This window comes from Salvia miltiorrhiza, chromosome 5 (genome assembly GCF_028751815.1).
Source record: "Salvia miltiorrhiza cultivar Shanhuang (shh) chromosome 5, IMPLAD_Smil_shh, whole genome shotgun sequence".
Classification (NCBI taxonomy): domain Eukaryota; kingdom Viridiplantae; phylum Streptophyta; class Magnoliopsida; order Lamiales; family Lamiaceae; genus Salvia; species Salvia miltiorrhiza.
In genome coordinates this window covers 14578938-14595816 of record NC_080391.1, presented here as the reverse complement: position 1 = coordinate 14595816, position 16879 = coordinate 14578938, and the positions used below count along the sequence as shown (strand labels likewise).

The following is a 16879-nucleotide window of genomic DNA, read 5'->3' as shown; positions in this document are numbered from 1 at the left end:
TCTCCATTCACAAAAAATTGTTATAATGGAAGATGACACGAACTTAAAGAAAATCATAGTTATTTATTTACTAAGTAGAGAAATGAGCTCATAAATTAAGAAAAGTGAAAGAAAAAAAATTTAATTAAATTAATGTGTGAAAAAATGAGCCACAAGTTAGTGAGGAGAGTAAATGACCCACAAATTATTACTAAAAGTAGATTAAGACATATTTTTTTATACGTACCAAAATAGCAAATTAAGACATTTTTTTTGGATAAAGGGAGTACTATATGTTGATATTCCTTCTTCCACTATATGGAAATTGGGAGGTGTCAAGTAGGCTAAATTAAATGTTAAGGGTGTATTCAATTCAGAATTTAAAAGATTTTCTTTTGTTTTTAAAGTTCATAGATTTTCAATTCAAATTTTAAAAAATCTTTAAAAATCTATTACTAGTACTTAGTTATTACTCTTAAACCCCTAAAATATATAGCCTATGAAAACCAAGGCTGGAAATTTGATGCGTAGTATTATTTGGCAATGTAACATTTGGAAATTAGGAAGGAGAGAGTGTTAAATGAAGGATGCCCTAATATTTGATAGAATGGTGGACCATATTATTTTTTGCATGTGGAGATGGTTAAAAGCTATGGTACTCAATCATTTCTATTATTTGTCCTTTGAGTGGATGTTCGGTCTCATTAGTTGTTTTCCTTCTAAATTTTCTTGAGTACCATAGCTTTTACATAGGGAAAAAATAGTTTCTAAATTTTCTTGAGTACCATAGCTCATCAGTTGTTTTCCTTCTAAATTTTCAATGAGCAGAATCGAGTGTTGGAAGCTGTTTGCAATGGGAAATCTGTGTTTGTAACAGGCTCAGCTGGGACAAGGAAGATATTTTTACTTGAGGAAATCATTAAGAAGCTCAAGAAGATCCCTGGCCGGTCTAGGGTTTACGTGACTGCTTCGATTGGGGTTGCTGCTTGCGCCTTCCATAGACAAACTTTGCATTCATTCTCTGGTGTTGGTTTTGGTGAGCTAGATTGTGAAGGTCCGTTGGAGAGGGTTTTGTCGGATCAAAGGACGTGCCGAATTTGGAGGAAGGTTAAGGCAATGTGTTTGTGATGTTTTTTCGGCGGATCGGACACGGACTGAACTGGACCCCTTGCTCGGGTTTGACAGTCCTGGGTCGGTCCACACTCAGGATTTGGTTCGAGTCTGTCCAATATTTCAAAACATTTGATCCATCAAACTCGATGGGTCTGTCCGGATCGGTCCGAGTCCGACCCTCTACTCACCCCTATGAGAAAGAGATGGAGAGATAGAAAGTGCTTTTATTGCTCTCTTATTTTCTTACTTGGGGAGTGAAATAATGAGGGTGAGACGTGTAATAAATGGGTGCAAACATAGAGGTGGGGAAGAAGGGGGAATCAAAAATGAGAGAGATGAGGAAAATTTCCACCCATGCACGAAGAGCCTCCAATGCACTCTTCCACGATGGCTCTCCTATTCTCCATGTATTTAATAGCTTTCTAGGAAATTATGGCCTCAATTGGGTTTTATTTTGAAAACAATGGGTGAAAATTTGGCTCCCAATTAATTAGATTTGACTGAAAATTGGGCTTAAATCTTAGCCCAAAAATCGGCTCACTCCTTCCAAAAAATGAACTTTCACTCGACCCAACGCAGGAGCACACGTTCACGCAAAAATCACAAAAAGTTTATAAAAATCAAAATTAACCATTAATTGTGCCCCTAAAATGCAAAAGTTCTAATTGACTTAAAATCAATTATCGACTTAGCGAATAAATCCTACTCCCTCCGTCCCACCAAGCATGACCCAATTTTCTTTATAGTTTGTCCCATGAAGATTGACCTGTTTCTAAAAATGGCAAAAAAAAAAATTACCCTTTATTCATCTTTTCACTTTTTCACCTACCACACTTAACACACAAAATATCAATTTCTTAATTCTTGTGCTGAAAAGAAATGAGTCATGCTTCATGGGACGAAGATAGTATTATTTTATAATCTGTCTCAAGTATTCAACTCGATAGGCATCAAAATTCTCATTATTGTGAATGACCTATCTTAGTATTATAATATTTCTAAGATATTACTAATCTTAGAATGAAAATCAAAGGTATTACATTTTTATATCGATACAAATTATATTTTAAAGGGGTAATTGCCTGTAAATTCATAACGTTTATATGGAATTGGTTTTTACTCCTATTTTAAAAAATCTGCCTCTAAATACATAATCTTTCATTTTTGTATTGTTTTTGTCCGATGACCGATTTTTTCATACCCTGGCGCCGAAATGACTCGGTGGCAGCCAGAAATTGACATCTAAGCATATTATTGACATGTGGAAAAAATAATAATAAAAAAAACCCACATCATCATCTTCCCCAATCTCCCCCACACTCAAACCCCAATCTCCCCCTCCCACACCTACCGCCGCCACCCTCTGCCGCTGGCGATGGAGCATGTCGCCATCTCCTCACCTCGGCGCCGCCCCTTCTCCTCGGTTGGGCTGGAAATCAACATCAACCGTTTTGCCGAAAATTTATTTCTCGAAGCTTAACTGTTTTGCCGGAAATTTATTTCAGCTGACAAAAAAAAATGTGGCGGCCGAAGATCAAAGAGGGTCACGGCCCGTATCTGTACAACACGAACAACTTCGTCGGGCGGCAAATTTGGGAGTACGATGAGAACACTGGCACGGCGGAGGAACGAGAAGCGCAGATCGTGGATTTCCAGAAGGCTCGATCGGGACGACTGGAGCGAGAACAGGAAGAAGAAATTCCATTCAAGTGGCGATTTGCTCATGGGACTTCAGCTCAAAAAGGAGAAGCGGAATCAATCTCCTCGGAATCCCACCAGTGAGAATCAGAGAGAATGAAGAGATCGGCTACGAAGCTGCCACGACCGCCGTCAAGAAGGCGATGCGAGTGAACCGGGTGATCTAAGCTAGCAACGGCCACTGGTCGACCGAGAATGGCGGCGCCGAGGTGGGGAGGAGGCGACGACGCCATCGCTAGCGACAGAGGGTGGCGGGGTTTGAGAGTGGGGGAGATTGAGGAAGATGATGATGTGGGTTTTTATTATTATTATTATTATTATTATTCCACATGTCAATACTATGCTTAGGTGTCAATTTCCGATTGCCACCACATCAATTTTGGTTGCCACCGTATCATTTTGGCGCCAACGTAAGAAAAAATCGGTTATTGGACAAAAATGAGACAAAAATGAAAAATTATGTATTTAGAGGCATATTTTTTTAAAATTGGAGCAAAAACAAATTTCGTGTAAACGTTATGGATTTACAGGCAATTACCCTTATTTTAAATAGTAACATATGAAAAATCCTATTAATTTATGTTAAGGCTAAATATGATATTTTTGTCAAAATTATATTTTATTACTATTTTAATAGAATCAACCAATTATAAGGCCATATATATATATATATATATATATATATATATATATATATTATAATACTGAATTATTTTAAGTAAGATAACTTACATTATAATTTTTTTATACTATATATATATATATATTAATATTAAATAGCAGGTATTACTACTTTTTAAATAAAGTTATCCATCCGTAAATCAATAATTTTTTCTTTCTTGTATTAATATATCTATATACAAGCATGTAACTTAATAAATAATTAGGGTGTGTTTACTTTGGTAGTAAAATTTTCATTTGAAAAGGATGGATAAAAAAAGGTGAGATAATATTATATTTTTCTCTTTTTTTTTATCATGTGTTTACTTTGTTAGAAATAGATGAATAAACAAATTGAAATGTTAGAAAATATTTTCACACCCTCCCAATAGGATAATATTATCCAACATTTGTGAGAAAATGAGTGAAAAAGGGCTGTCCCAATAAAATTTACAGCCTGACCGGAGAAAATTATGCAGGAAACATGTGAAAATGATGAAAAATATACTTTTCCTAACCTTTTCTATCAAAGTAAACACACCCTTAGAGGTATTTCTTTAAAAGTTTAAAAATTAATTAATAGTAATGATTAATTAGGATATTCGTGAACCGTTGATTTAATATCCTGTATTTTTAAATTAAAAATAATTTTAAATATTACATCAATTATTCTTGAACTATTTTTATTTATCAAATTATCATCGAGTATATACTCCCTCCGTCCCATTATTGAAGACACACTTTCCTTATTGGGATGTCCCAATAATAAAGACACACTTCCAAATAAGGAAATAATTAGGGCTTAAGATACTTGCACTTTAATTATGGTATAAATTAGTACAAACCCTAATCTCCCTCATTTCTCTTCATTCCCAGCCGCCCACCTCCTTCCCCTTCTCGGCGGAGTCGCCGCCGGCGAGCCACTACCACAGCCGATCACCCCTCGTCGTCGCCTTCTGGAATCGTCGAGCACCTCTCGCCACGACCACCGTCCTTCTGGTAAACACCCTTCGCCATCGCCCTTCCTCTGTCACCCAAATCCGCCAAACCACCACAACGCAGTTCCGTCTTCTCTTACCTCTCGCCACGACCATCATTCTTCCTCTGGAACTGCTGCAATTTCCAACCTCAGATCTTCACTGCCGCAACCGCCACCCTCCTCTCCAACCTCAGATCTTCCCTGCCGCAAATGCCGCCCACCTCTCCAACCTCAGATCTCCACTGCCGCAACCGCCACCCACTGCCGCAACCGCCACCCTCCTCTCCAACCTCAGATCTTCCCTGCCGCAAATGCCGCCCATCTCTCCAACCTCAGATCTCCACTGCCGCAACCACCGCCCTCCTCTCCAACCCTAGATCTCCACCGCTGCAACCGTCATTTCCAGTGGCGCCGCCTAAAAACCCCTAGCACCAATTTTCAGAAATCGTCCCAAAAATCGTCCTATCTCCATATCTCCACCACCATCTCCAGATTTTTTAGGTTCGATTTTTGAGATGAGAAGGGAAGAAGAAGGAATTTTCTTGGTTCGATTTCTGAGATGAGATGAGAAGGGAAGAAGAGAGAAGTTTATAGGTTCGATTTATGGGAAAAGCGGTGGTCGGCGGTAGTGGAGACGGCGGTGGTCGGCGGCGATTCCGCCGAGGAGCTTTGAAGGAGAAGCAGAGAGAGAGAGAGAGTTGAATAATTAGATAGGAATTAAATAAGTTTAATTAAACACACTACATCACTTTAATTCTCTAATCTACCTCACCTTAATCTCTGTGCCCAAATGAAGTGTGTCTTCATTATTGGGACGGAGGGAGTAATTTGCAATCAATTTTAAATTAATTTTATATTCAACATTGTGTGTTCAGTATAGACTATAGAGGGTTTTGAGTTGAGCACAGAAATACAGCCGCACGCACGCGCGCGACCTGAAAACAGCACCGCTCCAGAACCGCCGTACCACCTCTCCTAAGTCACCGCCATTCCGTCCCTTGCTGCTCGCCGACGTGGACAGCTCGACTGATCGAGCAACCAGAAGTCGCGCCTGCGTTACCCCCTCCTTCGTCCGTCGCCGGCAGGCCAACGATTTTAGTGAGCTCTTATTTTCTTCTATTAACAATTTATGCAATTCTTTCATGATTTTTGCTTAGGTGAATCTATCTTTCTTCGTTTTTTCAGATAACTGAATTTTGGTTTTTGAACTGGTTTCGGGTTTCGGAGTTGGGTGGGGATTCGGAGGTCAGTTCTCAGTTATTCTACATCTTATGTTAGTCTAACAAGCAGAGAAAAATGGGGAAGGACAAGATTCTGGATTTATGGTGGAAGGAACAGATTATCTTCGAATTTACTTACTTTTATATAGCTGTAAAAGAAATGGATTATCTGTTAATTCATGTTTCTTTTTTCTTCTAATTATTGTAAATGATTTGTTTCTGAAAACCAATGTTCAAAATTTTGATTTTCTGAAACTGAAGCCTCGTCTTAAGGCATTGTTCTTGCTCTTACGCACCACCGAGATGGAGGCAATCGGATACTCGTGCGATGAGGTTGAAGAAATATCGGACATGGAGGCGTCGGTGGGGGCGGTGGAGAATCTCCTCGGGTATCGTTTCAAGCAGAAGAAGCTTCTGGAAGAGGCCTTGACTCACTCCTCCTGCGCCGAGTCCACCTCCTACCAGCGCCTCGAGTTCATCGGCGACGCCGCTCTCGGCTTGGCCATCTCCAATTTCGTCTACCTCAGCTACCCTGGCCTTGACCAAGGCAAGCTCACGCTCCTACGAGCCGCTAACATCTGCACAGAGAAGCTTGCGCGCGTCGCTGTTCGCCACCGTCTCTATAAGTACGTGCGCCGCAACGTCGCAGCCCTTGATGACAAGGTATCCGCTTTAATTCATTTTTGTTAACTACTCTCTTATTTCTCCCGTTTTCCTTTGGCCTTTTAGTTTTTGAAATTTATTTTCTAAAAAAATGATTGCATTTGATTTTTTTATTTGTTTTGGTAATTGCAACATTAAATCAATGTAAGACCATGAACTCAAACATAAGACCTTGGACCTTAGACATAGACATTAACCACTCTATGGATAGGCCAACACACACACACAACATTTTTTATTTTTGACCAATAGTTAATGTTTACGAAGGCCTTGCTGATCTGAGACATTGAAACTAATGCCAAGTTTTAAGAGAATTTTTGTAGTGGCATAGTTTGATTCTAGAATTGTACAGTGGAAGATGGTGTAAATGATGCGTAATTCAGTTTGTGCTACCCAAGGAAATGGCTTTGCTGGAGATGACAAATTGTGAAGTTGGTTTTGTTATCTAATTAGCACTTTTGGGTCGTGTCAGGGGTTCAATGGTTGCTATATGTCCATCAAGTGTATAATGCACTTTCGACGAAGTTTGCCCGTTATACGTCACTGAAGACGTGCTTCATGAGAAGCTAAGCCAACTCGTTCACTTTCAACTCTGTTTAAGATCTAATAGAGTTAAGATGGTAGGACAGCCCGTGTGACCGAGCAATTTGCTGAGAACATCAAATAACAGCATGAACATTTGTCGTCTCAGAACTAGGAATGCGGTCCTTGATGGAACGCTGTAATCCACTGAAAAACCATCCCTAATAATGTTCTGGCTCAAGAGAGGCAATTGAGCAACCCTTTCTTCAAATAAGGACAGATAGTCTTCCAATGATCCCGGCTGTCTGGTGAGATGCGTGGCTTCGTAGGCATTGATGGCTGAGCTATCTCCGAAATGGTCCAACATCTCTCGGGTGAATTGCCCCCGTGTAATCGCTTTTTCACGGCTCAACACCCATTGAGCCCGAACATAGAACGTCCTGTCGATGAGTGCCTATTGCACCCGGTCATTTTCTGGAGTTTGGTGCACCAAAAAATACTGTTCAGCCTGAGCCAGCCATGCGATTGGGTCCGTCCCATCGAATGTCGGAAACTCTATTCGAGGGTTCTGCACAGCCTATGCTGCATCTGAACCGTGCCCTTCTCCGGCAGATGACCCGCTGCTATCAGATGACCTAGTTGATTCTAACTTTGATAGGATTGCCACAAACTGGTAATCGTGCTTTCCCAGGGCTGCCTCAATCGAAATTAATGGACCTTCTATTGCGGCTGCCTTAAGACTCAACTCATCTACCACCTTCTCCATCTCAACTCATCTACCACCTTCTCCATCTTCGTCTCCCCTCTTGTATTGGGCATGAACAATTCCACGTTCACCGCACCAATTTAATAGATTTAAGATAGTAGGAAAGATAAAGGACTGGAATTAATTGAAAGAGAACACCCCAAACGTGGGTCACAGAGCGAAATACTCTACTACAGCCTACGCTGCAAAGTTCAAGCAGAAAGCTAACTCTAATCTAGCATAGAAACACTTATTTATAACCTACTTCTATCCAGGCCCATGCAGAATACATAAGCCCACAATTATAAAATAAGAACAATAATAAAAGGACAGAATTAAAAACTAAATTCAGAACTAATTCTTCTCAGCCCGAAACCTGCGGCTCACATAAACCTTAAACCTCAGCGACGCTCTATCAAGATCATGTTCCTCTTATGCCTTTGTTTTAGGTAAGATAATTTGTAGTGGCAGTACAAGGGAATAAATAGAGATATAGTGGTTTTGTCAAATTTCTGCAGTTGCCTGATTTGTAAGATCTCAATATGCACTTCTGTGCTACATGACTGCTGGAGTTACAAATGGTGAAGTTGACTTAGTTATCTAATAAGCACTTTTGGGCAAGTTATGGGTTCAATGGTGGCTAAATGTTGATCAAGTGTATGATGCACTTTTGGTGAATTTCGCCATTATTGTCCACTTAAGATGCACGCCCAAGTGCTTCTTGGGAAGCTAAGCCAACTTGCCACTTTCAACTCTATAAAGATCATGGTCCTTTCATGCCCCTATATTTCAGGTCAGAGAATTTGTAATGGCGGTACAAGAGGAGGAAGAATTAGAGATACATGGGGGTTTGGTCAAAGCACCGAAAGTTCTTGCAGATATTGTGGAGTCAGTAGCAGCTGCTTTATATGTTGATTGCAATTTTGATTTACATACTACATGGGAGGTTAGTTTACATTTGCTTTTCCTTATGTTGTGCCTTTTCCTTTTCTACTCTTCTAAATATGTTTAGTAGGATTTATGTTAAATGTGGTAATAGTAATTTACTTCCAGCCAAGAATTATTTTGTCATAAGCTTGATTGCATGCTTGCTAGAGGAATATGAAAAAGAGTCTCTGACATATGGCTATTTCCTAACAAAATATGAGGTCTTTGTTGTTATTTATGCATAAGAAGCAATCTGTTTACGACATGATCTCAACAAACACAAAAGTCCTAGCTTGATTTGTTATAAGTTTTCTCCCATATTGTTTCAGATCTTTAGGAATCTTCTAGAGCCCATTGTAACGCTAGATATTCTGGAACAACAACCACAACCAGTTACGATGCTCTTTGAGTCATGCCAAAAGGATGGAAAGCAGGTTGAGATAAGTTATGGGAGAAAAGAAGAGAAATTTTTTGCTACTGTCACTATCGATGGGAAGTTTTTGGCCTCGGCTTTTTCTGAGCAAAAAGAGAACGCAAAGCTCCTTGTTGCAAAGGCTGCTCTCCGAAAATTGTCTTTTGGATCTTGTGACCCATTGAATGATAACATATTCAACCATCTCAATCGGGATGGTGAAATTGAAGGAGCAAAACAGAAGCTGCATGAGCTGTGTGGCAAGAAGAAATGGCCAAAACCAAATTACAAGTAAGTCTTGTCCTAATATTAAGAACTTTGTGTTACTCTAACTGCTATTTTACAGAGTTTGCATACACGTTTTACAACCTTCACCATGCTCATTTTTTGTTTTCCCAGTTTTTGCTGTGGAAGGAAGTAGTTTCTGCTATTAAGTTGTGGTGTTTCCCCACATAAATTAGTTGATTGCATGTTAATGTTATGCTTCAAATCAATATGGTAGATAGACAAGATCAAATTATGGATATTTAAAAATATGTGCAAGCTTATGACATATGATTCCTAGAGTCGACTCTGTGAGCTCATTCATTGGAGGTAGAGGAAAGATAATTGTATCTTCCACCTATTGATACGATTAATGGGGGAGCACAACACGTATGGTATATGTAAAGGTTGGTGCACTAGACACAGGTTATGAGGTAGAAAATGCCTGAGCATCTGCTAGAAAGTGTAGCCTAGGTAAGCACTACTAAAGCAGAGGATGATTATTTTGTTTCCCAAAGTCTAAAATGTGTATATTATATCCAAGTTTGTCATCTGTTAATTTTTATTCATATTGTATTTAAGTTTGTCATCTGTTATTTCTTAGCTGCATTAAAATTACGTGAAATGATGAAACTGTATGGTAATTCTAAGTTTCATCCGAAGTTGGATGACACATCTTGCTCCAAGTGCTATTGTCCTTCTCTTTCCAATCTTAAAAAATTGTGTAAAATTATTTATAGATTTTTGGGCTGTCACATGTGCAGAATCCAAAAAGAAGTGGGCTCTGCTCATCAGAAGAGATATACATGCTCCGTTGAAATTGAAATATCTAAAGGTATACTTTTCGTGGAGGGGAATGAGAAGCCAAGAGTGAGGGAGGCAGAGAGCTCAGCAGCTTCAATAATGCTCTACGCCCTTAAAGACGCCAACTATCTATGATCATGTCCATAACCTATTATTCTACATATATATGTTAAAAATTCTAACATTTTATCAATCATGTAAAAATTCTATCACAAGGGTAAAAATTCTAATCTTGATGATAAAAATACCAAATTATTTATTTTATCAATCATGTAAATTGTAAAGTAAACATTTTCTAACAACATTCTATCTTGGACACCACAATAGGAATTAGAGTTGTACTATCAATTTTTCCGAATCAAGTAATTAATCACATGATTTTAATTTCTGGAGACTACGTTAAGAGAATGTACAATTTATTTTAAATAGAGTTAATAGTGTTTTATGTTCTCCAACTTTCAGAATTTTCCACAAAATGTTCCGAATTTTGATTTTCTCCTAAAAAACTCGGAACTTTTAATTTTTTTTTTCACAAAATGTCCCGCTATATAAAATCTGGTGATGGAAATATGAATCATCTCATCGGAGTCTGAGGTGGACGTCTTGTTGTATAAATAATTAAATAAATAAATAAAAAACTATTCCACTTCATTAATACACAAATTCCACCTCATTAACACAAAAAAAATAAAATAAAAAATCAACTTAATAAACCCAATCCCATCCTTGTTTCTTACTCAAAGTTTAAACAAAACATCAAACTTCTTCCCCAATTTTTTTTTCTCTGAAATTTATCGCAGAAACCCAATTGATTTCCAACTTGTAATAATGCGCATACCAGTCTAATGGGCTTAACAATGTTAAATCAACTTGACTTCCAACTTGTAATAATGCAATCTATTTCATTGTGGTTTTCAAATTTGGGTGTAAACCAATTACTATACGAAGCATGCATTAAGTATAAATCAAGATAAAAGGGGATAGACAGCACCCTTTCAGTCATTCTGTCGAACACTTTTACCAGCACACTGACTTCATATGAGAGCATTTCATGTACATCTGAAGCAATAAAGAGGACGATTATATTTCATATAAGCGCTATTATTGCTCCACTACAGATAAAAAGGACGACTATAAAAAAATCTGCAATCAAAAGGGGTTTCGATGCACTTTGGGGAATTGGGTTTCTACTATAAATTTCAGGACAGGTTTCAATTTCTGCGATAAATTTCAGAGAAGAAAAAAAATTGGGGAAGAAGTTTGATGTTTTGTTTAAACTTTTGCGTAAGAAATAACGATGAGATTGGATTTATAAAGTTGATTTTTTTTATTTTTTATTTTTAATGTTAGTGAGGTGGAATCGGTGTATTAATGAAGTGGAATAGTTTTTATTTATTTATTTAATTATTTATACAACAAGACGTCCACCTCAGACTCCGATGCGATGAGTCATTTTATCGTCACTAGATTTTATATAGCGGGATATTTTGTGGAAAACGCTGAAAGTTCGAGATTTTTTATGAGAAAATTAAAATGGGTTGGAATTAAATCTACCCACATCAATAAAATGTCTTGCAAAACTACCCACTTTGAAAGTCAAAGCCGAAAAGTACACTTGATGGTGATGGGTTGCTTGGTTTTTTGTAAAAGTTCTTACACTTTTCTTACACAAGTACAATTGTGTAAGAAAATGTGTAAGATAGGTAGTTAAAAATGCACAAAACCAGATAAATGTGCAATTATTGTAAGATGATTGACGTATAATGCCCTAAGTTTGAAAATAATGAAGGTAAGTTTGTGTATAATAAAACAGTAATACGAGGATGAAAAAAATTGTACTTTAAGTATATTTGGAAACAAAAAAAAATTATGAACCTAATGTATACATTATCCGCCAGTAAAACATAGCCGCTAGCATTAGCCGCCGGGTTTAAAAAACCCGGCGGCTAATGCTAGCGGCTATGTTTTACTGGCGGATAATGTATACATTAGGTTCATAATTTTTTTTTGTTTCCAAATATACTTAAAGTACAATTTTTTTCATCCTCGTATTACTGTTTTATTATACACAAACTTACCTTAATTTTGTATTTCTTTTTTTAAAATATATTCTATGAAGTAGAAATACATAATAGGCTTCTATTTAGACAAATTTGGATTATAGTGGTGTAATAAGTCTCGAATTTTTTATTTTATTTTATTTAACAGGAATTAATATAGCCTAACGCATAAAATAATAGAAAATGTTGGATAAAAATAATATATAATCATATATTATGAAACAGTAAAATACTAGAGAGCCTACCATATAATTATCCGCCAGTAATTCGTATCCTCTAGAATTAGCCGCGTGAAAGAAACCCTAAGCGGCTACTTCTAGCGGATACTTTTTACTGGCGGATAATAGTACCATGTCATTTATTACTGCTTTTTATATCACAATATATATAAATTTTATTTATTATCGTTCCAATTAATGGTTGTTGTATTTTTTTCAATTTTGAAGAGCTAAAGCTAATTTAATTGTGATTGGACAATTCAACCGGCAAGGGTGAAGCTTTATAGGGTGGGAATCTATAGGCTTTGCAGCAAATTAAGTCACGGGCGGCTAGAATTGAGCGGGCACGGCTTTTGTGGGATTTGTTTGAAAAAATTGAAGCTTTGATAAGAGAGATAAATTGGGTAGGGCCCATTTACACAATATTTTATGTTAAATTAGGGTTAAGAAGTAGAGAAGCAGCCGCGCACTTGAGAGAAGGAAAAAATCAGCCGCTGGAGGAAAAAATCCATTGTTTTGGTTCCTCTTCTTCAAATCAGCCGCACTCCACTTGAGAGAAGGAAAAAATCAGCCCATTTACACAATATTTTACACAATTCACGCCATGGCTTCTTCTTCAAACCAAGTAAGTATACTTGTTATTTGTTTTGTATATGTTAGATATATTTATATGTTAAGAATCTATATGTTTTGTATATGTTTCGAATTTTGTATATTTTTAAGTAAGTATATGTTTTGTATGTTTCGAATTTTTATATGTTTTGTATATGGGTGAATTTTTATGTTAGAATCATTATGTTAGAATTTATATGTTTGTATGTTACAATTTATATGTTTCGAATTTTCATATGTTTTGTATAGTATTGAATTTTGATTTAGATATAGTATTTGTTAGATTTATTTATATGTTTCGTATATGTTAGATATAGTGTAGTTGAGTGCTGTTACAAGTTTGAGTATAGTTTCAGTGTTGTTAGAATTTTTATTTAGTTGAAGCATATTTAGATATATTTAATCGTCTATTTAGATCATTAGGTTAATTTTACTGTATTACGCATAAAATAATAACGTTTTTTTGGTTATTCAGAATTTAAAAAATTTATAACATACTAATAAAAACATATAGAACCATAATTACCTAATATCCGCCAGTAATTAATCTTTTTAAGAAGTAGCCGCCGGGTTTGAAAACACCAGGCGGCTACTTCTTAAAAAAATTAATTACTGGCGGATACTTGTTTATTGTGGTTCTATATTTTTTTATTTATGTTTCTAGTAATTTAATAGTTAATTATGCATTATTATTAGTTGATGTTTGTTAATTCATTATGCTTTGTAAATTGAGTTATTTTTTGTATTGAATAGGTCCCTTATTCGAGGCGCGAGCAAATCAATCGTGTGGCAGTTGAGATCAGTACGTACAACAATATTACTTACCTATCGACAGTAGTCTCGAGACTAAACGAAATTGGCGGTTTTGCACTGGAGAATACGTTCAGGCATGGGTGCTTTGGGATGATGTTGGATTGGCAGCCGGGCCAGAAGTGCAATGCTGCATTGCACCATATTGTCTCTCGTCATCTTAAGATCACGAGAGACGATGAGGATGATGAGATCTGCTTCTACATCAACGGGAGGAACGTTGAGTTTACTCCGAGAGATTTCGCTCTCGTGACAGGATTGTCCTTTGGGGATGATCCTTTTGACCCCGAGGCTGAGCACGATCTGAGTCGGGCTCATACATTTAGACAATTTTGCCGCTCTCAACCGGTGTCAGTGCGGGAGCTGGCGGATATATATTTCGACACCGTCAATCCAGTGGTTGACACCGACGGCGGGTTGTACCTCCGTGTGGCCCACTTGTTGGTGCTACACGCATTTGTATTAGGAGTGGACGTGCGCCGACCCGTGCAGTCCTGGACTTGGAAGCTGGTGGATGATTTGCCGACCTTTTCCAGATTTCCTTGGGGATCGTGCGCGTATAGAAGCTTGAACTACAGGTTGAAGCACAGCACAATCAAAAAGGATTGTAAAAAGTATCACTTCTACGGTCCTTCTTGGGCCCTATTCATTTGGGGTCTTGAGAAAATTCCCTATTTGGGCCCAGCCATAGCCATATGCAATGCGGGGGTTTACCCTAGATTTCGGAGGTGGACGTTCGTGAAGACCAAGTTGGATGGGTTACAGAGTTATTTTGAGTCTCCGGTAATAATTTAGTTGTTTATTTGTTAATATTATTTTAGTTTATGAATATTAATGTTTGACTACATTTTTTTTGTTTCTAGGAGAACGGGATATGGGAGATGGTCCCCGATGAGTACGAGGCCAAGACATCTTACTGGCTATCGGTGGCAGGCGTCAATGCCGGGATAGGGGTTCGAGTACCAGAGCCGGCAGTCTTTGGTCATAGGCAGCCTCGGCAGCGCTACACTGGTGGGGACCACAACGAGGATGCTCCTGAGCATCAACCTCGGCGTCGCAGTATGAGACAGGATACTGGCAAGCGCCCGAGGGGACAAATAGTGGACACCTCATCGAGCAGCAGCCATCACGATCAGAGCATTGGGGGCGATCACCCCGTTGATTCTGGTCGAAGGTCTCACAGTCACAGAGCCCCGAGGCCTAGGCACGAGGATGCTCCTGCACCTTCACAGTGGAGCGAGGAGGATTGGCAGCGCATGCAGCACATGATGCGCGAGAGTGAGGAACGGGTAGCGAGGACCGTGGAGGACAGCCTGTTCAGGAGGATTAAGAGATATTTCGAGGACAAGTTCGATGCTATGCGTTGCCGATGCTCGCATAGCACTGATGTTCACGTGCCCAGACCTGCTCCACGATCTCACTCTGACAGGAGACGCGAGCCCCAGCCCGAGCCCGACTCCGATCCGGCGCAGCCTACATCCTCAGAGGCCCCATCGCATCACCAATCCCCTGCACATGAGTCTCCTGCACGAGAGGTGGGACAGACTACTGGTGATGCCATGCACACCCCGCAGTGGCAGCATGATCCGTTTGGTGGCCCGACTAGTTTTGGGCATGTGCAGACTCCGCACATGGGTGTCCACCACATGCCCACATTCGAGGCGTCCAGTTCTTATGGCGGGCCACGCTACTCGTGGGCTGAGCCGGGCACGAGTTCAGCATACCCTTTTGAGCCGGCCCGTTCTTCGGCTCCGATCCTGACTCAAGATGAGATGCACGAGTATTGGAAGCAGTTTAGAGGGGTATGTTGTCGTTGCATTAAATTTACAAGTCATTTAATTTAAATTATGTCAACATTGTTTAACTTGCGTTGTTTTATGTGAATTATAGGGAGTTTCTGAGGCAGTTTCTGAGGCAGTAGCTGCTGTTCCCCTCAGTATTTGTGCACCGGAGGCTCCACGCAGAAGTCGCCGAGAACGGAACCCGTCGGCTGCACTTCGATCACCATACGTGCACAGCGCCGTGCCGAGACCCGTCGACTCACAGTATGTTGACGGGTTTGACCGTATGATGAAAGCTGGCAACCGTGGCAACTACTGGACGATGTCGGTGGCAGAGAGCGAACACCCTCTCCCGTGGAGCTTTTGGACCACTATGCAAAACACGAGGAGGGACCTCTCGTCCAATGTTGGTTAATTTATGAATCAGTTGTTATCATGAAAGTCTGGTCACTTGTTACTAACATTTAAGTACGTGCAGGCTGTTGATTGCTACATGATGACGATGAGATCGAGGTTGATGAGGGGTGATGACTTGATAGACGGTGTTGATGTGAGGACCACCATCGTATTGGATACAGAGTTATTCGTAAGCATTTAATTAAATATTATTATTGGATACAGAATTATAATCAAATATGCTTTTAATATAATGTTTAATTGCTGCAGAAATATTTCGATGATGAATTCACGCAGTTGAAGTCAGCGTGGCGGGAAATGTTTCCCGCGAAGGCAGAAGGGCGGTTTATATATTCCGACGGAGTTTTTGCTACGTGGCAACCGCATGCCAAGAAGATGTATATGGTGCATGGGCAGGGGGTATCTTCGACTCATGGCGATTGGATGAATGCCACAACGGTACACATATATATCTACAGTATCAATATGTTGGAGTAGTTCATTTTTTATTTCCTCTTCACCAATTGCATTTGCGCGTGCAGCTCATTTTGCCTATACATGTGTGTGGACGTTACATTACATACCGAGTGGATTTGCTGAGTGGAGTTTGCGACATCTTCGATTCGCAGTTGTTCAAGACCATGCCGCAGCCGCGCTTCGATGTGATCGCCGCCCTATATCCGCTGCAGTGCCTGTTGGGTAAGATGCTTGAAGTGTCCCAGTGGTTCGCAAGGACCACGATTGTCGACAACCCGTTGGAAAACCTCCAATGGCGAAGGTTGAAAATCCAATATGCCGACGAGAATGAGCAGTTTCAGCAGCCAGATCAATGCAGCTCCGGTGTTTTTGCGTGCATGTATGTGGAGCGTCTGATATCAGGCTCGCCGAGCCTTGCGTGGGGCAATGGGCACGCCGCCGACTATAGGCGCAAGATAGGCAGTAGCATCTACGAGTTTTGCATCCCCGCACCGAAATAGCTTATGTATTTGTACATTTAAATGATAATTATGCAAATG

At 39.3% G+C, this 16879-nt stretch overlaps 1 protein-coding gene and 1 long non-coding RNA gene across 6 annotated transcripts; both read left to right on the top strand.

The window, feature by feature from the left end:
* Window positions 1-5287: 5287 nt before the first annotated feature.
* LOC130986270 (ribonuclease 3-like protein 2) lies at window positions 5288-10250 on the top strand. Of its 5 annotated transcripts, none has more exons than XM_057909624.1 (6): window positions 5288-5527; window positions 5615-5674; window positions 5923-6312; window positions 8373-8525; window positions 8836-9209; window positions 9947-10250. In XM_057909624.1, exons 3-6 carry the CDS (start codon window positions 5953-5955, stop codon window positions 10119-10121), a joined length of 1062 nt encoding a protein of 353 aa, XP_057765607.1. In that variant the 5' UTR covers window positions 5288-5527; window positions 5615-5674; window positions 5923-5952; the 3' UTR covers window positions 10122-10250. The 5 variants fall into 5 exon arrangements, with proteins under 5 accessions (XP_057765607.1, XP_057765606.1, XP_057765609.1 ...); XM_057909623.1 differs by having other exon boundaries at window positions 5911-6312; XM_057909626.1 differs by lacking the exon at window positions 5615-5674.
* Window positions 10251-16024: 5774 nt separating this feature from the next.
* On the top strand, window positions 16025-16447 carry LOC130986273 (uncharacterized). The gene is made up of 3 exons (XR_009089226.1): window positions 16025-16053; window positions 16134-16322; window positions 16406-16447. It is a non-coding gene; the product is annotated as an uncharacterized LOC130986273 (long non-coding RNA).
* The last annotated feature ends 432 nt before the right edge of the window (window positions 16448-16879 follow it).

Bases quoted from the DNA above. Each gene is read 5' to 3' on its own strand.
- LOC130986270 (XM_057909622.1), top strand. From the start codon at position 5,752: ATGGTGGAAGGAACAGATTATCTTCGAATTTACTTACTTTTATATAGC. The intron at 8,526-8,835 runs GTTAGTTTACAT...ATATTGTTTCAG, and splicing joins ATTTACATACTACATGGGAG to ATCTTTAGGAATCTTCTAGA. The intron at 9,210-9,946 runs GTAAGTCTTGTC...TCACATGTGCAG, and splicing joins TGGCCAAAACCAAATTACAA to AATCCAAAAAGAAGTGGGCT.